Source organism: Bombus impatiens, unplaced genomic scaffold (assembly GCF_000188095.3).
Source record: "Bombus impatiens unplaced genomic scaffold, BIMP_2.2 scf_0442, whole genome shotgun sequence".
In the NCBI taxonomy this organism is placed as follows: Eukaryota; Metazoa; Arthropoda; class Insecta; order Hymenoptera; family Apidae; genus Bombus; species Bombus impatiens.
This window is the reverse complement of record NT_176861.1, coordinates 1,272,510-1,296,740: the sequence shown is the minus strand read 5'-3', so window position 1 is coordinate 1,296,740 and position 24,231 is coordinate 1,272,510. Positions and strand designations below refer to the sequence as shown.

The following is a 24,231-nucleotide window of genomic DNA, read 5'->3' as shown; positions in this document are numbered from 1 at the left end:
AAGTACATTCGCGATAATAATAAAGTGAAAACTTTTATATTAAATATCGTTTTAGATATTATAATACATGAAATTATATAAGCATAAAAACATACCTTAAGAATGTAATAATGTAAAAAATCTGTTCATAATAACGGGTGGATATTGTTAACTTGTGAAGTTTTTTAAGCTAAGTAAAAGAAAAAAGTTATACCGAGTTAAGAAGAGAAACGTCGAATAATATTAATAAATTTAATGAAAATGATTCAATAAAGGTAAAGATATCTAAATTAAAATACGAATTACTTCCGTTCAAATGTCGCGGCGAACTAAAGATGGGTGGAGTCGGTCTCGTACAGGATTCGCGTTTAATTAATATTTTACCTGCATTTACTTCCATTAGATATCTTGTAGGGATGCAGCAGGATACAGCTTCTACGTTATTGTCTTTTGATAAATGATAGTATTCTCGTTTTTTATATCACTCCGTTTTCATTTTTTATATTAAAATTATTTTTATTTTAAATTGATATATTTATATCTTTTTCGCATGTTTTCTTATACTAAACACCTGTTTTATTATTAATCATTATTATTAAATAATTTTCGTTCTAAATAAAAATGTAATAATCTAATATCATATTATAAATATAAAAAATATATCTACAAAAATATTGTTATATACAATATATAATATAATGCTTAAATTATTTAGTTTTTGAGGTTTCAATGCCAGATATACAGTGCTTTTTAATTCAATTATAACTAAAATATTTAATTTTGTGAAAATAGATAATATCTGTTGGGAATATATTTATTTTAATTAAACTACTGTACATACAATATATATGACATATGCTGGATCATATTTTGGACTAGTTTTAATATGTTCTTTTACATAATACATATATGAAATTCATACAGATTGCAGAATATGTAATTAAATTAGTTTATTAAAAGATTTCTAGTTCTATGGTTACTAACTACGTATTATCTTCCTTGATATTTTACATGTTGGATATGATATCTTTCCTTATAATTTAAAATACTGGAATAATCTAGCATTTTCAAATTACAATATTTTTAGATGAACAATATTTTTTTAAATTTTAGAATCTAGTAATTTCCACCTATAAATACATTTTCCAAATTTGAAACAAGTAAAAAGCCAAAAGTCGTTTTAGTATTGGTTACTGTTATCAATTCTACAAATTTTTAAATATTTCCAATATGTAAATTAATATGTTATACGTCTAATTGACATAAAATAATCTTCTTTTCTTTCTGTGAAACATTATTTGTTCTCTTCTTCGAATACTAATGTTTGAAATTGTTTGAATAACATATACAATTGTACTGTACAATTGTACGATAAATAATTTTTAACCATATTTCCAGAAATATATTTTCAGATGTGTAGGTGATAATGCCATCTGCAGGAACAAATTGCTTGAGTTGTCTTTATTATTCTATGTTCGCACAATGGTGTACGAAGTTCCTTCTAAAATACTGTTGTTCATTGGTCGTATGTATGAATTTCATAGTGTTCGCAGGTTACAATAAATCAGACAATTTTTCAATTAAAGTTGAATTAAGATTGGAATTGTAGTGTAGTGTGCAAGGACCATTAATCGTAAGATACAGAATCGAGAACTATTTAATGGATCCGACTATCGGTTGGTATCAACCGGAGCAGTTCGGCCCTGCTAAGGATTTGTGGTTACACATTTGGGAAGCTGAGAAAGGCCTGGATATTTTAACGTTGAAAAACGACTCGTCTTCGAATGTAATGGGAATGAAGCTTCAACAAGACTTCATGTCCTTGGATTCTCTTAATTCTCGTACAGGGGACCGCATGCAACATAATACTTGCAGCAACTATTATAATCCATCTCGTAGGAAAGGTGATAATCGTGCTAGTACCTACGGCATGAACTACAATTACGATGCCTTAGTTGGCGAATACGGCGGTTGTCCATGGCGGGTACCTAATAAACATTATTCGAAGGGTGTTATTGGGTAAGTTTTGTTATCGAGTTTTCATCTATATATATACTGTTTGTCTTATGAAAGTTAAATTATTTGCCTTTTTGTAGTTTGTCCATATGGGTGTGATTAAGGTTATGTATGTTCACGCTCGTTTACAAATAGGGTATAGCAAGGTCCCTTTATAATTAGATATGCTACAAATGCAAATCTACTTTTTTTTAAATAATGAATACAACTTATTTGATTGAATAACATTTTTCAATTATTCCATGTTTTTAAAAATACAAAATTTTCCAATGCATTTTTAGTTTTTACTAAATCTATAATGATTTTGTAAACACACGTGGATGTTTATATAATACGATTATTTATGTTTGTAGTCACAACAATCAAATTTTTTCCAAATTAGAAAATATTAGAAATAAATTTAAATAAATAATAAAATAGTATTAAAAATTTTGTCTATTGAATTTTTTAATTTCTCTATTTAATGTACAGTAAAACATGTTTATCTATAAAAAGGTGTATTCTATTTTTTGTAATAATATTTTTTTTTATAAACACAACGCCTGTTATTTATTCAGCAAATAACATATAAACTGTTATTTTATATATTTAAGTATTAAATGAAATTTTTTAAATATTTATTGTTTAATTTTTTGTATTATTATATCTTACTTCATTTTATATTCTGTTATTTATACATCTCTGTACAAAATTTAAAATTGTATTAAGAATATTTTTAAAATATAGGAAGATATGTAGAAAAACTTATTTATTTTAATACTTTGTATTAAATACTATACTGTATGAAATACTAAGTATTAAAAATTTTCCATTTTAATTCAAAATGTATTTGTATAATTATTAAATATAAGAATATATAAATGTACTATTTATTTGTTCTAAGATATGAAAAAATAAGTTTATTATCTGTTACATATTTTGGTGATTTTCGAATTAAAAAATTTATATTATATATTAAACATATTTTTTCATATTCTATGCTGTATAAAATATGCACTTGTAAATGAAAATTTATATAACAGAAAAGCTGTAATAAAAGTACGTATATTTCTTTATGTTTCTTAATTTTTAATATTAAATAAAAAATAAATAATTACTATAACATTTCTTTTTATCTCTTAAAATTAATCTCTTACAATAAAAAATTTATCAAAATACATGTTGCAACATTTTTGAATGTTAATATAAATAAAAAATTATCATAACAGATTATATTTTTATATTTAGATTACATGAAGAAATTGAAGATTTTTTTGCTTATATGTGTCCCTCTAATGAAGAACATAGTTTACGAATGCGTGTTGTCAAAAGGATAGAACAAGTAATATATGATCTCTGGCAAGATTCTAAGGTTGAAGTATTTGGCAGCTTTCGCACTGGTTTATATTTACCTACAAGGTACGTATCATTGTACATATTTAAAATGGAATGTATTTAGTAATGTATTCACATGTAAAATATATAGATATCTTTTAAATAAATTAGTATTTTATATATATATACATTAGTGTTTTATATACATATATATAAATGTATATATATAAATCCATAATTGTGTCAAATAATACTAAATAATATAAACTTATCTTTAATAAGTCTTATACATTGATTAATACTTTGTATATATTATTGATGACATTATGTGTAATACAAACATATACATTATTAATTATCATACTAAGATTCTTTAAATGGATAAGATTTATACTTATTTTTAGTGATATAGATTTAGTAGTAATAGGAATGTGGACAAATCTTCCATTACGTACTTTGGAACGTGCTTTATTGGATCAAAATATAGCTGAACCATCTTCTATTAAAGTTTTGGATAAAGCTAGTGTCCCAATTGTAAAGTTGACTGATAAAGAAACTGAGATTAAAGTAGATATCAGTTTTAATATGAATAATGGCGTTAAATCTGCAGAATTGATAAATTCTTTTAAAAAGAGGTTTCCAGTACTGGAAAAATTAGTAATGGTATTAAAACAATTCTTGTTACAAAGAGACCTGAATGAAGTGTTTACTGGTGGAATTTCCTCGTATAGTTTAATACTTATGACTATCAGTTTTTTACAGGTAAAATGTTAATATTTTTGTTTCAAATGTAGAAATAAGAATTAATTGCTGCACAAATTTTTTAATCATATGCAAAATAAATAATGTAATAATATTAAAAAGTTATGCTTTATAAGACTCATATATTAGTATTTTGGGTTATAAAAACAAATTTATGTTTTTTGAAATAGACAATTAATCTTTTCCTACCATGTGGATGAAATTTTATTTCAGTTACATCCCAGACAAAATGCTTATTGCTCAAGTGCTAATCTTGGGGTGCTGTTAATAGAATTTTTGGAATTATATGGTAGGAAATTTAATTATGTTAAAACAGGAATTCGTGTAAAAGATGGTGGTACTTACATATCGAAAGAAGAGGTAAAATATATCTATATGATAGTTCCTTATATAAAAATTGTACATCTGATAAAATGGTATATAAAACAAGTATTATATTTATTTTTAAAGAATATCTTTTATATGAAGTATTGAATGTTTTTATTTATTATATACATGTATGTATTTGTTCAGTACATTACAAGTAAATCTCATGTCTCATATTAATTTTAGGTTCAAAGAGATATGATAGATGGCCATCGACCTTCTTTATTATGCATAGAAGATCCACTTACACCAGGGAATGATATTGGTCGTAGTAGTTATGGTGCTCTGTATGTAAAAGACGCATTTGATTGGGCTTATTATGTCCTCTCACAAGCAGTTAGTCCTTTAAATATTTTAGTTAATGATGCAAATAAAATAAGGTAAGATTATTTACAATATTTATGTCTTTTTTTATATTTTATGATTCAATCAATTATTTTCTAAAAATATATTTTATGCAGTATACTAGGAAGAATAATTCGCGTGACAGATGAAGTAATAGAATATCGCAAATGGATTAAAGAAACATTCCCACTACCTTTGAGTGAGGTAGATTCATTATCAAGTTCTACTGCATCTGATGCTTCAACACTATCTGCACCCGCTAGTGATACGGTACAAAATTCTAACTTGTTAAGATAGAACAAAATAATTGTTATAAATTAATCATACTTTCAATTTCCTTTAATACATCTTCAATTTCATCAGGATTCCGAGTGTAGTCGTGGAAATTCTCCTAATGCTAGTGGAAAAGGAGAAGATAGAAATAAAGGAAGACATGTATATAATAATCAACATACTCATCATTCACAATGGAAAAAGCCATTCAAAGGAACTGCTCATGGTATGTAATCATAATAAATTCTTAAATATTTATATATTTCATAATCTACAGTTATCATAACATTTTTGGATGTTTTTGATTACTTGTTTGAATGAACTTTATATGTTTCAAACTTATGTACTTCAAAAGTATGTATTTGCTACAGGTAATCACCATCATAGTTCCAGAGGAAACTATCATCATCGTGGAATAAATAATAATATAAGTGGACAAAGTAAAGCAAAACACTCTCTTCACAGTAATGGAAATAATAATAATAGCCATAGTCCAAGTTCAAGATCACAAACCGTTAAGCGAAAAAAACAGTGCATTACACCTCGTGGTACTGGAGATTGTGTACGGTGATGAAACGTGTAAAATAATGTTGGACTTTGTTTCACACTTAAGTAGAGAGCTCAATATCATAATTGTGTGGTGAAAAGACATTGATTAACTTTCATCACGCAACTAAATTATCCTTTCCACTTTAGAGGGGCTCTGTGTCTAGAATTATAGAGTTGATATACTCTATATTACATTTTTCTTATATGGACAAGCAAGTGGCCCTGGTATAGTTAAGTTCTTCATTTCACCAGAACAATTTTTTATTCTGTACGAAAATTTACATACCAAAGACGTACAGAATTGTAATATAGATTGGTCTAGTTTTACTTTTATTTTGCATTACTGCACATATTACAAACAACATTAAAAAAGACGTGTAATATTTTATTAATTATTGTTTACGAAGTTACAACCTTATTGCAATCTTTGAATAGCAATTGTGTCCATAATCACGGTAAACTGATTGTAATACATTTATATAATACGAACGATATATACAAAGATTATTTACAGTGCAGTTTTCTTAAAGATTTCATGAAGTTGTAAAACAAACTCTAATAATGATGATAAAGACTTAGTTTTCTATACGGAACTATATTCTTATAACAAAGGGATAACAGAAAAATTGGTGATATTGGAACTTACCTATTGTAAATATTGTAATATATATTATCGAACATAGAAAAATAAGTCTAAGAGTTACCTACTACATTTTTTTTATTTTGTACGTATCTAAAATAGTGTTTGTTATAATAATTTTATCATTTAAGATCATGGATTAGTCCATGTACATGTGAGAATTACGTATTTTTTTGCTATGATATGTAAGTCCAGTAATTGTGAAAATGTTTTGGTATATCTTTCGGATTTTAATAAAGTTATAAGTTCGTGTGCTGATGATCAACAAATTTTGAATAAAAAATATTTTTGAAAATATTAACTTATTAAAGAAAAAATGATACACTTTAGATTTTTACACTGTGTTCTTTAAAGTCGTAATTGTGCATAATGCTTTACTTTTTATACAGAATTACTGATTTCATAACACTAGTTTGTAATTTTTAGTCTCTCCTGAACAATAATACATTATTTTTATATTATGAGAATAATAGTAAGCATATACATTATGGTCGAATATTACAAATTCAATGCACGAATCAGACATTGCATTTAAACATATTTTGTGTTACTCTTTAAAATCTGAGCAACGTTTCAAAAATTTTGTATGTGACAATATATGCAGAAGGCCTTTGTATTATTGAAAACTATTATTGAAATGTACTTGTGAAAATCATCTTATATCTAATTTATTATTGAAAATTACATTCCGTTCTTCAATACAAATCTTTGTTCCTTAAATTGAAAAAAGATAACTGCGTAAAAATAGCAATTTACTAATTAAGAATCTTTATCCAGATTGCATTTTGTGTTAATGCAAGTTGTAATGTGATTCAAACAGTGTCTCCCATTAAATTCGAGTGCAGAGATCAATAACTCTATTATTCACTTTCCTCCAAACTTCTACTTCTTGCGCAGTATTCTATAATATTATTTATCAAAACATTGTTCATGGATAACATTGTAAGCTGTGATTCAATTTTATAATTAGAATGTCAATTAACCGTAACAACATACATATGTGTGTGTATACATGTATGTATGGTGTATGTAAACCACAATGTGACCAGCAAAAAATGTGGATTTTACATTCTTAAAACTATGTAATTATTATTACTATTGTTATTGTTATTACCGCTGATTAGTCTGCAAGGATGATTACAAATTTTTCAATTAGAATCAAATTTTCGTAAGAATTTATTATTAATAATTTGTGATTTATGTTTATCTATTTTCAAAAATTATTTAAAAATGTAAAACACGACAAATTTAATAAACAGTAATAACAGGTTTTCTTGTATTATTATTATTATCTTTCTAATTTTAAATATTGTAGTCATAGATCTATTTCTAAAATTGCACAGTACAAAATAATAACAAGTAAATTATAAGCAAACTAACACATGTTTAGAATTGATAAAAGATTGGTAATAAGATAAAATAAAGCCTCCAAACACAAAGAAATAAATTAATTCTTAATTTATTTCTTTTTTGAACTATGCAACTTGTACTATAATTACATTATTCTTTATTATGTTTCTTATTTTTATACAAGAAGAATGTATAGGATGTTTTATTTGAAAAGTTTAAAGGTACGCGTCTACTCCAGAATAAAACTATCATAAGTTGTTCTCAAGAGCATTTCCCATTAACAAATCAGATAGTCCACTTTCGAGAAATATTCTCGAGAACAATTTGCGATAGTTTTACTCTCAAGTGGACGCGTACCTTTAAATTGATATATATAAAATGTCATTAAAAAGATTTATATCTAATTATAGTATTTTTTATTACATTATTTATTTTTTTATACTAAAATACATATTTTACAGTAGATATTTTTTCATGTAATTCAATGTTAACCACTTATCTCAAGTAATTCTAACAAATTTTAATTAAAAAGATCGAAAGTGATAGGAATAAAAAAATTACCCATATTATCATATTTGTATTATTAAATAAATGATAATGTTAAACCGTAATGTGTTTATGCAATATAAAATATGAACTGCTGCTCGCTTAAGCATCCATAGTCCGAGATATTAGAATGTTCATTTGGGTGACTAGGAAGAATTCGAGTGAAAATGAGGAAAAGAAACAAGGAATATGAATGAGATATTGATACCCAATGATAATTTAACATTGATGACTATTTTGTAAACCTAATCAAATTAATTCAAGGAATTAATAGAAATAGTGACAAACGCTAAAGTAGACCAAAATCCTGATGCGTATAAGAACAGTATTTACAATTTATGCAGGATACAACCAAAAATTGCATAAAAAGATTTTCTTATTTTGAGAGAAATATTTAATTTATTAATGTTTCTTCTTACTAACTTTATACAGAACATTTATATTAAACAATTGTTAGTGTATAATACACTATATCTTTTACTATGCTTTTAAACATAAGCAAATTAAATTTATTTTTGCGCGCTAATTCCAGTAATAGGATTGACTTCAAGTATTTTCATACGTTCCAGTTGTGCAAGTCTGTTTTCCAAATTAAATGATTCTGGTAATGGCGGGTATGCTGTAAGATTATATATTATATAATATTAAACAAGTGCTATATTTAAATTTTTAGTATATTTAAAATAGAATATTTTTTACTATAATTGATCTACCTGCTGTATTAAGGTTTAAATAAAGAGAAATATATACTAAGAAATGTATATACTATTTTATTTTACTAATATATCTTATAAATAAATAAAGATAAATGTAATATATTTTATAAATATTATACATTTTTAAACTTACCAAAAGTTTTGAGAAACATTACTACCCAAAGACTAAAAGCCACACCAATGAATGCCATTCCAATATGTCCTTTCCATTCTCCTGTTGAGGCTTGAAATTCACTAAATGTTTGACGGAAACTGGCTCGATATAATGTCTTTTTTTCTTCTATTGATAATTTCTTCCAATCACCTTTTTCTTTTTCTCGCAATGCCTGTATAAAGATTCACATCTTAATTTAGTTAATTCACATTTTTTATGTTTGATATCCATACTTGATGTGTATTTTAAACTAATAGATACTATAATATAAAAACTATTTTAATTTAAAAGGCTATAAGTATAATAATTACTTTACCATTATGTCTGGAGTATTTGGTTTGAAACGAATTGCAGGCAAAGGAAAATCGCATCGATCTAAGTAAGCTGCTTCTCCATTCCATCCATGACCTACTATATCCCTATTACCAATTTTGTCAGGAACTCCAGATACTCCTGATAATCCACGAATAGAATTTGCACACTTTGAAGTATTTTGTCGCAAGCATGATAACAATACCTTATTTGCCATTGTATGCTAAATCACACAAAAATATTAAATATAAAATGACATATACAAAATGAAATATTTCTTACTGTAGAATGTTTTCATAAATTTAACAAAAATAATGGGTCAATGTTAATGTAATTAATAAATATTTATTAAAAATTATAATATTTTTAGAACCCAGCATAACGCCTATATAGCTTATAAAACTAGGAATTTCATTTGGCAATTAAACATAAATTTCATTACGTATGTGTATAATACAAATTTTCAACTACAATCATGATCTAAACATACACACAAGAAATATTTTAGCAAAATATTAAAATAATATTTAAATATCAATATCAAAGTTATCAGTCAATAAATTTGATTAAATATAAAATTATGAAAACAAATATCAGTAATTAAAAGTTATATAACTTCTAATATTAAATTTATGTGAAAGTACTTAATTTTAAGATAATGATACATATTGATCGCCATTTTCATTTGTTATCTAACACATTAAATTTTATAAGAAAATTTAATAGACGAAACGATATACGTTTAGATCTAGTATAGTTAGTAGTTTATTACTTTAGAAATATATCTTTGGTTATCACTAATATCAACAATTAACAATGTATTTATTACGTAAAATTTTACCTTTTTTGCCGACCCTAACTCCAGGAGAACCGAATTGGCAACGAGTATGGTTAAGTCACAGTTCGATTTATTCACACACACAAGAACGGTCAATATCTTCATGCTACACACTTGCACGCTGCATTACTATGTAGATATATCGAATTTTAAAGTATCGATACACAATAATCGAATTTTAAATAGCAATTATTACAAATTAAGAAGTATTTAGTTCTCAATAAAATCGTTTTGTGGCAGTAATTTTAGAAAAATTGAAAAAAATTTAATTCTAATACACAATTTATCCCTTTGTATAATTCATATATTTTATATTATTTACATATGTATATTGTATATACATATAACTGTAATAGTTTAGATTGCAATCGTAATTATAAACAAATGTTAATCTGTTTATGAATTAAATTGTTTTTTATTAATATTGTTCTCAAAGAAACAAAATAGAAATTAAATATACGATATTTTATTATATTATATACATCGAAATATATATATATTTATATATATATATTATATATATATATATTATATATATATATAAAGTTATTAGTTTCCGAAATGAATGATTATATTAAAAACTTGCAAATTGGAAAATATTAATAAAATTGATAAAATGAAAAATGTTTCCTAAAAGTAAAAAAAATACTTGTTGAGTTGACAAAATATTCAGGACCTTGTTAAGCATTACTCATTGCATAGCATACTGAAAATTTAACATCGTTATAAATTCTGAACAGTTACGAAATGTAAGCGTGATTATTTTTTATTATAAAAACATTTTCTTTTGTATAAAAAATGTTTTACTAAAATGTTCATTACAGTAATCATTGCAATACTTTTATTAGATATAAATTTCAGTAAATTATATTATATGCACATACATTGAGAGATACAATTTTTAAAAATAAATCTACCTTATCGACTAAGTAGATTTATGTATGAAAGGATATATGAAGTAGTCTCTATTTCTGGCTATAGGATCGTACAATTCGTGTGATTATAAACCCGCGGTTGCTTACGGCATGGCGTTAGCTAAGTCGTGTGTCATCGTGCGTTGCAGATGAAAAGTGGAGTACATTTGTAACGCTTTTATTTTACATGTTGTATACTAATGAAAAACTTTTTATACAAATTTTAACGACAGGTGAGGATTTCAGAAAATGATAACACCAGTGCCTCGAAAAGTAAAATGATATTCGTGGACGAACAATGTTAAAGATACAGTGAGGTTTTGATATGGCGGCAAATTTTACTTTGATGATTTGTTGTAAACTTCTGTGGTACTCTTTAGTTAATTCATCAGTTATTCAAGTGCGAACATTTTATAATTTTTATACTAAATTCCAACCAAGATGGGTTTATTTACAGCATTACATCAAAAAATTGAAATGCTGTAGATTTGTGCATTTTGAAGCACAGTGGCGACATATCATGGCGGCGAAATTTTCTTAGCTGCAGTTGTGTATCTCGACTATTTTCATACTTAATACGTACGCTAAGGAATTTCTTTGTAAAGTAACACATTTAGTAAATGAATATATTGTATATGAAATTCTTTTTATAAAATCTCTGTTCACATTTTTATTTTGTGGATTCAAGTGATGTAATTACATTGTATTAGCCAGGCATAACATGTAGTTAATCTTTCCTGTGGATATCCTTTATATTGACATCATGACATAGATGTGAAATTGTAATACAATAGATCCATATTGATATAAAGTATTAATGTATATTTGTTTGTGCACATGTTTATTTTGCATGATTTCTAAGATTGTTCAAGATGAACAAGCGCCGTAGAACATCTTCAGTTGCAAGTCGAGGCACAGAAGATGATGGTGACGATATACCACCTGAACCGACAAAGAGACGGAAAAAAATAGATCCTGTAAGTTGTTATATATTATTTGAGATTATTGTTAGTAAAAATTTCAATGTTTCACCAAAAATTAATATTTATTTTATTAAATATTTAGAGTGACCTGTGCCAACAATTATATGATGTTCTACGTAATCAAAAGAAAGAAGATGGAACATTATTATGTGATGCATTTATACGCGTGCCTAAACGTAGACAAGAACCAGGTTATTATGAAGTTGTAACAAATCCTATAGACCTACTAAAGGTTCAGCAGAAACTAAAAACAGATGAATACAGGGACATGGATGATTTAGCAGCTGATATTCAACTCATGGTTAATAATGCAAAAGCTTTTTATATGGTAATATATATTGACTCACAGAAGTATATATTATAAAATAATATGTTATATGGTCTTCAGTTAATATTTATGTTATTAATATTATTTTATTAAAATAGCGTACATCTCCTGAATATAAAGATGCCACTGAACTCTGGGAATTATGTATAAATACAAAAAATCGCATTATGGAAGAATATGAAGATCCAGAACCTAAAGGAAAACTTATCCTAAAAGTAGGACGACTGGTAAGCAAAAATGTAATTACATACAGGTAATTAATCTATAAATACTTAATGTAATGTTAATTATACAGGCTCGGAAAGCTACAACGAAACAAGAAGATGCAGAAGATACATCTGAAAGTTCTACAAATCCTGATGAAGAGACAATGCAACAGTTTGAAGATTTATTTGCAGCAGTTATGACAGCAACAGATCCAGCTGATAATAACAGACCATTGCATACAATGTTTCAACTAAAGCCATCTAAAAAAGTTTGATAAATTCTTATTGATAAAATATTATAAATATATCGCTGATTTATAAACGCATTTATTATACGACAAATTTTGTTTTCAGTTATATCCAGAATATTATGATGTAATTGAAACACCAGTAGATTTAAAAACAGTTGCAAGAAAAATTCAAGAAGGAGCCTATAGTAGCATTACAGACATGGAAAAAGATTTAATGTTAATGTGTCGTAATGCTTGCCAATTTAATGAGCCTGGTTCTCAAATTTATAAAGATGCAAAGCTTCTGAAAAAAATTATTACTGCAGCTGCAAGAAAGCAAGATATTGGCTTAAGCAGTACTGTTCCAAAAATTGCAACAACAGCACCATCAACAAGAAGTAAAAGAGGAAGTCGTACTATGGCACAGTCTTTAATAGCTCAAACTGCAACATTACCAGATGAAGATGAAGAAAGTGATGATGAAGAAGATGAACCTGCAGAAACTGAAGAAGCTGATAATCCACAGTGGCAATTATTTCAAACTATCAGAACAGCACCTAACAATCAAGGTATTTTATGAAATTTCTTTAAAATATTATGATATTGGAGATAAAAAATATTTTACAGAAATAGTATTGAATAATTCTTTTTTTCTGTATAAGGAGTTAGAATGAGCGAATATTTTTGGAAACTGCCATCAAAGAGGTTATACCCCGATTATTACAAAACGATTAAAAATCCCATTTCTTTATTACAAATACGTACTAAAATAAAGGTAATTAATAAAACTACAAATCGTTTTATATTTTATAAGTTATTCTTGTTTAATTCATCATTTTTGTAGAAAGGTGAATATGGTACTGTGAGTGAAGTAGCTGGTGACATGAATATTATGTTTGAAAATGCAAAAAAATATAATATTCATACGTCTAGATTATATAAGGTATTAAACAATAATTTAAAAATTTCACATTTTTGATACATATTATTTATTTATACTTATATGTTTCACATGCAGTGTGCTGTAAAACTACAGAAAATTATGCAAGAAAAAGTACATGAACTGTTAGAATTTGATCAGGTAAGTGATATTTATCTTATTCAAGTAAAGATATGTTTTGTTTAAATTTTATGTTTTGGTCATATATATGATAGTGGGATTTACTTTTTTTTTATTCAATATAATAACATATTAACAATATAGTAAATGAATAATTTGTAAAAAATAATTTTTATATGTATGAGTTATTAGTATAAATTTTGAGTTAAAAGATTTTTTGTATTAAGTATTTAATCTAAACTTCTTATGTATTTCTTTTTGTTCTTGTTAACACTATTTATAGGATTCAGACTCAGATAGTGAATTTGAAAATAGCTCTCATCAACCTAAACTTATTAAACGTGCTTCAAATCTGTTAACACGTGGAAAATATAAAGACAATATACCACTGAAGAAAAGATTGTATGCACTAGTTAAATGTGTTATAGAATACGTTGTAAGTAATTCCAATTTTGATTACTGAAACTGAAGCTTAACAATACAGAATTTATTATATTATAGTGCGAAGATGGTCGGCAACCAATGTTAATGTTTATGGAAAAACCCTCTAAAAAATTATATCCAGATTATTATCAAGTGATAGCAGAACCAATTGATATGTTAGCTATTGAAGCTAATATTAAGGCAGAAAAATATCAAAGTGAAAACGAATTAATACAAGATTTTAAGGTATATTTTTTACATTATTACATTTGACGAATACATTTTATATTAATTTTTATTGTTTCGTTTTAGTTAATGTTTAACAATTGTCGCCAATACAATGAAGAAGGTTCTTTAATATATGAAGATGCAAATACCCTTGAGAGAGTTCTAATGGATAAAGTAAAAGAATTAGGTCCTTTGCCGGAGACACCCAAACCTACAAAATCAAGTGCATCTACTCCTACTAGAAATGTTGGGTATGTAGTATTATAAATGTATAACATAATTACAAAAGTATTTAGGTTTATTTTTAAGAATGTTATAATTAATACAATTGTAAGTGTATTACATGTTTTTTTATATAATATATTAAATATATCTTTTTATAATACATAGGAGACCTAAAAAGGTTGTACCACTACACTTACAAAAATTGAAAACTATGTATGACACTATAAAAGATTATCACGACGCAAAAGGGAGACAGTTATCTTTAATTTTTATGAAATTACCAAATAAAAATGAATACCCTGATTATTATGAAGTTATTAAACAACCAATGAACATGGAAAAAATAGCGTCTGCTCTAAAGAATAATGGATACGAGAATTTGGATGAACTCGTATCAGATTTCATATTAATGTTTGATAATGCTTGCAAGTATAATGAACCTGATTCACAAATATACAAGGTTTGTATATTGATATACATGTACATTTTTAAAGTATTTGCTTAAAATAAAGTTTTTATTAACACATTAATTTAATTTTTGAAGCAAAAAGCGCTCTGTGTATTAAAAAACTAGATATTCTATATAGTATAATCATTACTAAAATGTTTCTGATGTTTTAATTTCTATCTAAAAAAAAAGTTTTTTTAAAGAGGTAATTGCCAATAACTTTTATGATTTTTTTATAAGAAAATACATAGAAAAATATTCTATTTTTAATTTTTTTCTAATTTCATTTAAAATAATTCATATGATCATAATGAGTGTATAGGAAATACGAATAATGTGAATGCCAAAAGTCCAATTGAAATTTCGCGCTAAAACATGGAAAGCTTGATCTGTTTACGGTATAGTTTTTGAGGTTACGTGAAGTTAGTTTCTTTCGTAGCTTTGCCATTTCATACGGTTCCTTATAAGGATTTTACAGAATAATAAATGACTTTTATCTATGAATAGATACAATAATAAAACTGGTGTAAATATGCAATTTTATCAAAATAATCATAAATTAAACACATGGAAAAGTGAATATCTGTGAAAGTTATAAGTTTGCAACCTTTTTATATATATATACTATATTGTTGCTCAGAATGTTTGAACAAGGAAATATTAATAATGAAAATAATGTTTTTGTACAAAAGGCATTAAAAGTTCGACCTTGTTTTATTCGTTTAATGAGAGATAAGGAAGTAGATCAACGTTTATCAAAAAAATGCAAGAAGAGTGAAACAGAAGTAAACAACATTCTTTTTAGAATATTATTCATTTAATCTTCTTTTTATAAATTTTGTTTATCAACATATTAGTTCCAACATTTATTGCTATTAGTATGTTTTAAATATAATTACAATCTACTTAAAAATCATGTTATAGGATGCTTTAATTTTACAAAGATTAGTTCTTCAAACAAAATTACAATTAAGTGAAGATGAAGAAAGTGTACCAGATGTATCAGCTGCAGTTCAAGAAATATTAGCAACAATCTTCACTGCTCTTTATAATCATCAAGATGAAGAAGGAAGGTGTTATTCTGACTCAATGGCAGAACTTCCAGAACACGACATAGTTGATGGGAAAAAGTATGTTACTTTTAATTTAAATAAATGTTACCTTTATAATTTTATTTTATTAATGTAATATGAATAATTCAATTTGTTAAATATTAGGATACGAGGATTATCATTAGATTTGATTAAAAGAAGATTAGATCGTGGAGTATATAAACGATTAGATCGTTTTCAAGAAGATGTATTTACATGTTTAGAAAGAGCTAGAAGATTATCACGTACAGATTCGCAACCTTTTGAGGATAGTGTAGAACTACAAGCATTTTTTTTACGTACTCGTGATGAAGTAACTCGTGGAGGGGATTTATTACATTCACCAGCACTTAACTATACACTTCTTGATCTTTCTGCACAAGTTGCAGAATTAAAACGTGTTAAACAACAACAAGAACTGTCATTACCTAATGAGGATGAAAGCTGTGATGGCAATGAGACAAAAGTATGTGATATTGTATAAAATTTAATTCCACAATGAAAAGAAATATTTAATGTATTTATTTTGTTTATTTAGGATTCTGAAACAAATACTAATACAGAGGGAAGTAATAGTGATAATGGTGGGTCTATGAGTTTTAATCAAGAAGTATATAGAGCTGGGGACTTTGCATATATAGAACCTACAGAACGAGGCATGGAATATAGTGTGGTTCTCATAGAACGACTATGGACAAATACAGAAGGTCAACAAATGTTATATGGCAATTTATTTTATAGACCAAGTGAAACTTATCATGTGGCATCTAGAAAATTCCTTGACAAGGAGTTATTTAAAAGTGACGCTCATGTAGCTGTACCTTTGGCAAAAGTAGCTGGAAGGTGTTGTGTACTAAGTGTTAAGGATTACTTTAGAATGCAACCTGATGGTTTCTTAGAAAAAGATGTTTATGTATGTGAATCGCGATATTCTACAAAAGCAAGAGCTTTTAAAAAAATTAAAGTCTGGAATTTTGATCCAGATCATTTAAAGCTAATTCCAAGAGAGAAATCATTAGAACCAAAGCGAGTAATATCAGTATATAAGGAAAGATTAGAGAAACACAAAGAAGAAATTGCTGAGTTAGAGGAAGGAGAAAAATTGACAGAGAAAGAAAGACCTGTAAGTGACATTGATATATTACAACTAGAAAATATATTATATATTATATTATGTATCATATTTTATATATTATATATCTATTTTTAGAATGTGATATTATATAATCCAGATGATGCAGAAAATACATATTATGAACAATATAATACATGTGCAGGGTCTGTAAAAACTGGAGATTTTGTTTATGTCGCAACAGATGGAGGTAGACAACAAATTGCACAAATTGATGCTATATGGTCGACAAAAGAGTATGTAACATATCTTATAAGTTGCTGATGATTTGGATGTTTATTCCAAGTAATTAATTTTTTCAGTGGAAAGTGTTATTTTAAAGGCCCATGGTTGTTAATGCCTGCAGAAGTACCACATGCTCCTACTAAGTTATTTTATAAACAAGAACTATTCCTATCTACAGTTGATGGTACTCACCCTATCGTGGCCATTGTTGGAAAATGTGCCGTCCTTGACTATGGAGAATACATTTGTAGTGAGTATATAAGAATGTAATTAATAAAATAACTAACGCACATTAATTATGAAATAAAAAGAATACATTTCAGAAAATTATTTTTATACAAATTTACATATTTATATAGGTCGACCGACTGAAATTCCAGAAGATGATGTATATATTTGTGAATCGTTATACGATGAAAGTAAAAGCCTCATGAAAAAATTAGGACAAGAAGGTTTAAAAAAATTTAATCATAATTCAGCAGTAACTGAAGACGAAATTTACTTCTTCCGAAGACCTATTAATCCAGCTAAGGTTCGTATGAAATTTAAGCATTTAGATAACATTTTATGCAAAACTTTGATAACGATATGTTATTTGATATGCTTGTTATTTGATATGCAACTAACTGAATATCATTGCTTTGCATGTGATGTGTGTGTTATAGATTCCGGGCGATGTGGCTCAGACGCAAAATCAAGTCAAGTCTGTTACTCCTAGTTCAGCTCAATTTGAAATGGTAATTTCTATTTATAAGTTTTTACCTTTTGGTTAATAATACAAAGAGATGCATGTTTTTTTAATAATCACACGCAAGCTCATAACTATTCATATTAAAAATTGTGCAACTTCAATATTGTCATAAAATTTGTTGTATATGCAAATATCACTTGCGTGTGATACAGGTTTGCATCAATTTGTATTTAAGCATGTTCCTCATTTTATGCCGGCATATTCATTTTTCTTTCTTTTATATTTGTTATGTATATATTTTGTGTTTTGTTTACATAAAATATTTTTTGAGATATCAGTATTATGTAGGACTAGATATTATTTTTAATAGATTTCAATTCAGAGCACCTGTTGGGTTTATCTCTAATACATGTATGTATATACATATATGATATACGTAGAATACCACCAAAAAGTCTCGCTTCCATGTCACTCTAACCCAAGTAATATAAAAACAAAGCATTATGCTTTAAATGGAATGCATAAGTACTAATATTTAAATAGCTACAAGATTTAGAACATTTATTCAGCAGTTCAATTGAAATATTAAAAGGATATATAAAGCCATATAGTAATATAGTATTAAATTGTAGTATTTAATCAGATGAAATCTATTACCTTCGATAAGAAATAGAAAGGATTAGTCATGTTTATATAAATGTCGTGATATCTATGGTCAAGGAAAATTTTAATTAATATACGAAATTGTTACATCACTCTAAAATATTAAAAAAAATATTCATATTACATTCGGTAACGGATAATGAACGTAACATAACATAAATGGTATAGGAAGCATCACCATTGTTACCGAAGCTGGAACCCGATGTACTAGGCATGGGAGTAGGATTAGGAGTGGGAGTAGGAGTAGGAGTTGGGGAGGACAGCATGGATGCTGGTGGTCCACCGTCCGTTGGATCTGCAGAAGCTCAACCGGTGCTCTCCAATACTCAGACACCTGTGTCGACTAAAAAGGTAGGACTTATCGTGATATTATTTGCTTATAACTTGTTCATAAATAGCATTTTATTTATTTCATTTTATTTTTGTTTAGAAAAATATGCCAGCATATACATTTTTCGTTTTTGCACCGTTTAAACTTTGTCATCTAACATTAGAACGACAATTAGATGTTTTACCTCTAAAGGTATAATATCAATATCCGTTTTCATAAGGCAGTGGTATTATAATTTGTGTTTTCTTCTGTTTAGAAAACGGCGGGTAAGAAATTAGTTACGGGCTATATTTTATATTCGAGTAAAATGCGAACGCAGATTACACAAAACAATCCTGAATCATCCTTTGGGGAGATTAGCAGAATTGTTGGCAACGAGGTATTTATTTATTTTTTACTGTTGATTTTCCTTTTACTATAAGAATTTATTGAAGGAAAGGGAAGTATGTAGATTCAATTTTTGAACACAATATTAAAAAAAGATTTAATGAACTTCTTTTGTAAAATATTGTAAAAAGGTATGTTATTCTGCATACTTCATCTTTCTTTCAAATATGACACAAGTACGGTATATCTAGTGAAATATAAATTATTATTGTTGTGATAAGTATTACCTTTTGAATAAAAATTATATACAATTTATAAATTAATCTGAATATTAAAATATATATTTCATAATTTTCACTTATAATTTATTTATCATACATTTTTTAGTATAGCATTTGTTATTATACTAATATGTTCTATAAATTGTATTGTATGAATTATATAAATTATTTATATGCATATGGAAAGTAGCTCTGTGATTGAAATTAATTTCTTACCATTTCATGACTATTTTATATTTGTTCATCAAGAAGGTCTGAAAAGTTAATTTTTAAAGAAATGTCAGATTATTTAAAACAAAAGTGTGCTACATAAATATTTTTTTATATTTCAGTGGAGGAAATTGCCAGCAGGAGAAAAACAAGCTTGGGAGGAAAGAGCAATTAAAATGAATGAAGATGGTGGGCAACTTAAAGGAAATAATGTTTCAGTAGGCACTAATGCTTTACAAGATGTAGTTTATGAATGTTGCTGGGATAATTGTGACTGGCAATTTGAAGATATGACCGATTGTATCGACCATTGTATTGCGGAACAAAATGGACATGTTCAATCGTCTTTTATTAATGCTGCAAGCGGTAAGTGCTATCTGTATTATTTTATATACAGAGTGCACAAAAATGTTGGAGAAAAACTTTAAGGGCATATAACATTTATCAAAACATCTTAATAAATATGAGTCTAAAAACCGTTTTGAAGTTATGGGATGTTTAGTGTACAAAAGTACAGTGTATAGTAAACGAATTACTTCATTAAATAAGTTGATATAATGAATCGCAAAATGTTGCCAAGAGATACGGGAAACGCCGGGGATCAATATTTTACTGACAAAACATCTCATAACTCCGAAATTAATGGTTTTTGAACTCACGTTTATTAAGACTTTTTTGCTTGTGTTGATAAATACTATACGTATAATTTTTTTGTACACTTTGTATATATATATATATATATATATACACAAAGGACGAATAAAATCTTCAATTTTTGAAATATATATTCTAATAGATGTCGAATTTCAATGTCAATGGCGTGGTTGTGGCCGTACGAAAAAATCTGTACCTCCATTTCCAAGTGTACAAAGACTTGCAAGGCACGTTAAGGAAGTACATATCCTTAAGTCAAATGGACGTATAATACCTCCTTCGGAAAGAAGCAAGTATGATGTCAAAATGCTACATAATGAAACAATACTTTCATATTTATAATACAATCCGTTTACTTTCATTTACATTTTTTTAATTATAGAAACTATATGGCATCAAAAGGTCCAACGATATTGCCACCAATGGAAACAGGTATATTATTTATTTCTAACAAATTCAAGGTAATATTTATTACAAGTATTTTCTAATTTTTCTACATATCATTTTTATTATAGAAACATCAGCAGCTGCTACGCAAACAAGTAACATTTCTGGTGCTAAACAACCGGAACCCATGTTTGTTGCTGTTCCTCCTAGACCAAGTCGCGTATTACATTCAGATGCGTACTTACGGTAAGTAAATTGAATATTTTTACTGCAATTTAATTTATACTTGATTATTTTACTGCAAATATATTGCAATTACAGATATATTGAAGCACTGAATGTAGAAAATCGGTACATATCAAATTGGGACAAACAAATGAATGCTAATCCTGATAATACACAAATCCCTGATGTAACGAAATTGCCTGCGGAATGGTTAGGCAATGGTGTAGGCAACCATGGAAATGTGGTAAATGCCTTATGGACACTCAGGAACATGATGATGCGAGATGTGTTAGCCATCAATAAAACTTTATAGTTTATAACATGTTAAGATTTATAATCTTTAATATTCGATGCTACCTTAAAACTACAATTTTCAGGTCCGTCGATGCTAGATGAAAGACTGAAGATTTATTATTTGGACAAGTATATTTATATTTTTAGATTCTTTTCTTCTCATTTTACGACACTCACTAATTAGTACCTCAAATTTAACTTATAAATTAAGTTTTTCCAATGATTTTCAATTTGTAATTAGAACTAACTAAGAAATTGTCTTTCTTATTATAAGGTCGTCAATGACAAATAATAGATCTGCAATGTATTTATCACAAATAATTCAGTTTAGCAAAAAACGAATTTTTTTATTAAATGAAAACCATGCTATATGAGCATTATTTTCGATACTTCGTCTATGGATCTGTTAGGAGTAGAACGAAAATATTACGCTGTAAGAGCCACCACTTTGTAAATATCTCGCTATTTTTAATTTTAACGTTTCATAAAAAAATTTTGTATTTTGTGTATCGCGTATCATGAAAGTGTGATTTGACAATTAACTGTATTCATACTGTAAAATGAAACTATGCTGTAAATATAAAATAATGCATTTTAGAAAACAATTTGACACAGAGAATGCTATAATTGTATCTATGAATATTAATTTTATGTCATACAATCATACATTTTTAATGTAATATTTTCACTTACTTTTTTAAAAGAACTTTGATATAAAAAATATTTAATAACCGTTATTTCTGAATTTTTTATAATATTGATTTAATAATTTCAATAAGTACCTTGTATATAATTAAAGATAAAAGTAATTTTTTATGCCAAAAAAATTACATAAAAACTTCCTTATTGTACAATCAAAGTATATTACATGCATGGAGGTAATGAAAATTGTTTATTTGAGACTCGGTTTATAATGTAAAACATAAAAACGTACAACTGTGGTCTACAATTGCATTAAAAAAAATTATCGACTTATATAAAAAAGATATCATCATTACATCATGTTAACTTATTGAATTTAAAAAATACAATTTTTGTTACTGTATCATTTATGAATAAAACTGGTTGTTCTTATTAAAAAATGAAATTAGTTATTTTTAAATATATGTTATATATTAAACGAAAATAGTATTTTATTTTTACTATAATATAAAAAATATATGTGAACAATATTTTAATTAACATGTTAGAATGTTTCAAATAAAATAGCGACCTAAAATATTTGTCCTTATAGTATCATATTTTACTTATACAATATTTCTATTATATTATATTGCTTACTTTTCAACTATTATTTTCTATCATTAAACATATTTAACATAAACATATTTTGGATGATCATATTAACTAGGACGTTATTTAAAAGAAATATATTTTAATTATCTCTTTATACAGTTTCAGTAATTACATTTGAAACAAATGTTTTAAATTTTATATATAATTTATATAAAATTTATATTAATAAATAAAAATAATTTATTTATGTCGTTCAATTAAGATGTATTGTCTGCCAACATATTGGTGTAGTTTTTTTACAAATATGTACATAAAAGAGTAGAAGAAACTTGCAATATTATTTAATGAACAAACAAGATTTACAAGTAGTACAATAAATTTTATAAATTTAAACGAATCAAGTGTTACTTCATCATATTTTATATATTTATATCTTGAAATGAGAATTTTGAATTAAAAGTCGCTCACCCGCCCACCATTTTGCCAATCCCCCCACTTTGTTGGATCTTTTTCGCTATTTGTTATTAGTTCTCCATTATTTGGATCAGTTTCCACTAGTACTAAGTCCACGAAACGTTCTTTTGGAGGTACCCCTATTATTATATTTTTTTATAATGATTGTATCTTATAAATTTATGGTAATCAAATCTCATATTAATTTTAACTGTTATTTCATGTAACATATTACAAATTATACTTACTAGGTATAGGTTGCAATTTTAATTTTTTATGAAATTGTTTCATTCTTATTGATTCTTTTTTCTCACCTTTTGCCTCTGGTTCTTTAACTCGCAATAAACTACCTATGTATGCATATAGCAAAGAAGTATCCAGTATTAAATTATCAAAATTATTGCTTTACAAACGAAGGCTTATATCTATGTTGGATACCTGTTGAAAATTCTTTCGATTTAATATATATTAATGATTTTGTAGAAATTTTATGTATGGAATCGACTATACTGGTATTAATATGTTTCAAAACGAGCTTTAACTTCAAAATATCCATATTTGTAATATCTTGTAATATCCTTATTCTTTTGTTATACTTCTGACACACATTTCTTACAAATATGTATATATAATCTATGTATATATATACAATTTTATATAAGTTGTCAGATGTTTTATATTTTCCTTTTATCATTGTAATTTGATACTTAATTGTTTATCCATTAGTTAAAAATGTTTGTAAAGGAATAGTATGACAGAATAAAGCATGATTCTCTAAAAGTGAAGGCTACATTTTTTTTAATGTAAATATAATATTTATTATTTT

The 24,231-nt window shown here is 26.5% G+C and overlaps 4 protein-coding genes across 10 annotated transcripts; 2 read left to right on the top strand and 2 right to left on the bottom strand.

The window, feature by feature from the left end:
• Nucleotides 1-1,448: 1,448 nt before the first annotated feature.
• Nucleotides 1,449-7,090, top strand: LOC100744733 (terminal nucleotidyltransferase 4B). Its single transcript, XM_003490471.4, has 8 exons — nt 1,449-1,998; nt 3,223-3,393; nt 3,714-4,071; nt 4,285-4,431; nt 4,624-4,817; nt 4,899-5,052; nt 5,146-5,281; nt 5,427-7,090. Exons 1-8 carry the CDS (start codon nt 1,640-1,642, stop codon nt 5,624-5,626), a joined length of 1,719 nt encoding a protein of 572 aa, XP_003490519.1. The 5' UTR covers nt 1,449-1,639; the 3' UTR covers nt 5,627-7,090.
• Nucleotides 7,091-8,511: 1,421 nt separating this feature from the next.
• LOC100744616 lies at nt 8,512-10,315 on the bottom strand. The gene is made up of 4 exons (XM_003490470.4): nt 10,164-10,315; nt 9,327-9,545; nt 8,990-9,182; nt 8,512-8,759 (listed from the first exon to the last, which is right to left on the bottom strand). Exons 1-4 carry the CDS (start codon nt 10,263-10,265, stop codon nt 8,650-8,652), a joined length of 624 nt encoding a protein of 207 aa, XP_003490518.2. The 5' UTR covers nt 10,266-10,315; the 3' UTR covers nt 8,512-8,649.
• An 837-nt stretch (nt 10,316-11,152) lies between these two features.
• Nucleotides 11,153-22,348, top strand: LOC100743905 (protein polybromo-1). Of its 7 annotated transcripts, none has more exons than XM_012387036.3 (27): nt 11,153-11,307; nt 11,937-12,051; nt 12,140-12,385; nt 12,484-12,612; nt 12,681-12,860; nt 12,946-13,390; nt 13,484-13,596; nt 13,666-13,764; nt 13,840-13,902; nt 14,165-14,317; nt 14,383-14,550; nt 14,617-14,783; nt 14,923-15,217; nt 16,130-16,335; nt 16,423-16,762; nt 16,835-17,419; nt 17,507-17,664; nt 17,731-17,903; nt 18,013-18,185; nt 18,319-18,390; nt 19,176-19,358; nt 19,595-19,717; nt 20,279-20,522; nt 20,953-21,103; nt 21,193-21,242; nt 21,326-21,443; nt 21,519-21,735. In XM_012387036.3, exons 2-27 carry the CDS (start codon nt 11,947-11,949, stop codon nt 21,733-21,735), a joined length of 4,956 nt encoding a protein of 1,651 aa, XP_012242459.1. In that variant the 5' UTR covers nt 11,153-11,307; nt 11,937-11,946. The 7 variants fall into 7 exon arrangements, with proteins under 7 accessions (XP_012242459.1, XP_033177285.1, XP_012242460.1 ...); XM_033321394.1 differs by having other exon boundaries at nt 11,158-11,653; XM_012387037.3 differs by having other exon boundaries at nt 11,158-11,856.
• An 842-nt stretch (nt 22,349-23,190) lies between these two features.
• Nucleotides 23,191-24,027, bottom strand: LOC100744372 (succinate dehydrogenase assembly factor 4, mitochondrial-like). The gene is made up of 3 exons (XM_003490468.4): nt 23,844-24,027; nt 23,654-23,755; nt 23,191-23,545 (listed from the first exon to the last, which is right to left on the bottom strand). Exons 1-3 carry the CDS (start codon nt 23,959-23,961, stop codon nt 23,406-23,408), a joined length of 360 nt encoding a protein of 119 aa, XP_003490516.3. The 5' UTR covers nt 23,962-24,027; the 3' UTR covers nt 23,191-23,405.
• Nucleotides 24,028-24,231: the final 204 nt, after the last annotated feature.

Excerpts from the sequence above, each read along its gene's own strand:
- LOC100744372 (XM_003490468.4), bottom strand. The coding sequence starts at position 23,961 with ATGGATATTTTGAAGTTAAAGCTCGTTTTGAAACATATTAATACCAGT. Across the intron at positions 23,756-23,843 it reads ATCGAAAGAATTTTCAACAG|GTAGTTTATTGCGAGTTAAA; the intron begins GTATCCAACATA and ends ATGCATACATAG. Across the intron at positions 23,546-23,653 it reads AAAATTGCAACCTATACCTA|GGGTACCTCCAAAAGAACGT; the intron begins GTAAGTATAATT and ends ATATAATAATAG.
- LOC100743905 (XM_003490464.4), top strand. The coding sequence starts at position 11,947 with ATGAACAAGCGCCGTAGAACATCTTCAGTTGCAAGTCGAGGCACAGAA. Across the intron at positions 12,613-12,680 it reads TCCTAAAAGTAGGACGACTG|GCTCGGAAAGCTACAACGAA; the intron begins GTAAGCAAAAAT and ends TTAATTATACAG. Across the intron at positions 21,444-21,518 it reads CATTCAGATGCGTACTTACG|ATATATTGAAGCACTGAATG; the intron begins GTAAGTAAATTG and ends TTGCAATTACAG.
- LOC100744616 (XM_003490470.4), bottom strand. The coding sequence starts at position 10,265 with ATGAAGATATTGACCGTTCTTGTGTGTGTGAATAAATCGAACTGTGAC. Across the intron at positions 9,183-9,326 it reads CAAATACTCCAGACATAATG|GCATTGCGAGAAAAAGAAAA; the intron begins GTAAAGTAATTA and ends ATCTTTATACAG. Across the intron at positions 8,760-8,989 it reads AATGTTTCTCAAAACTTTTG|CATACCCGCCATTACCAGAA; the intron begins GTAAGTTTAAAA and ends ATAATCTTACAG.
- LOC100744733 (XM_003490471.4), top strand. The coding sequence starts at position 1,640 with ATGGATCCGACTATCGGTTGGTATCAACCGGAGCAGTTCGGCCCTGCT. Across the intron at positions 4,432-4,623 it reads CTTACATATCGAAAGAAGAG|GTTCAAAGAGATATGATAGA; the intron begins GTAAAATATATC and ends TATTAATTTTAG. Across the intron at positions 5,282-5,426 it reads ATTCAAAGGAACTGCTCATG|GTAATCACCATCATAGTTCC; the intron begins GTATGTAATCAT and ends TATTTGCTACAG.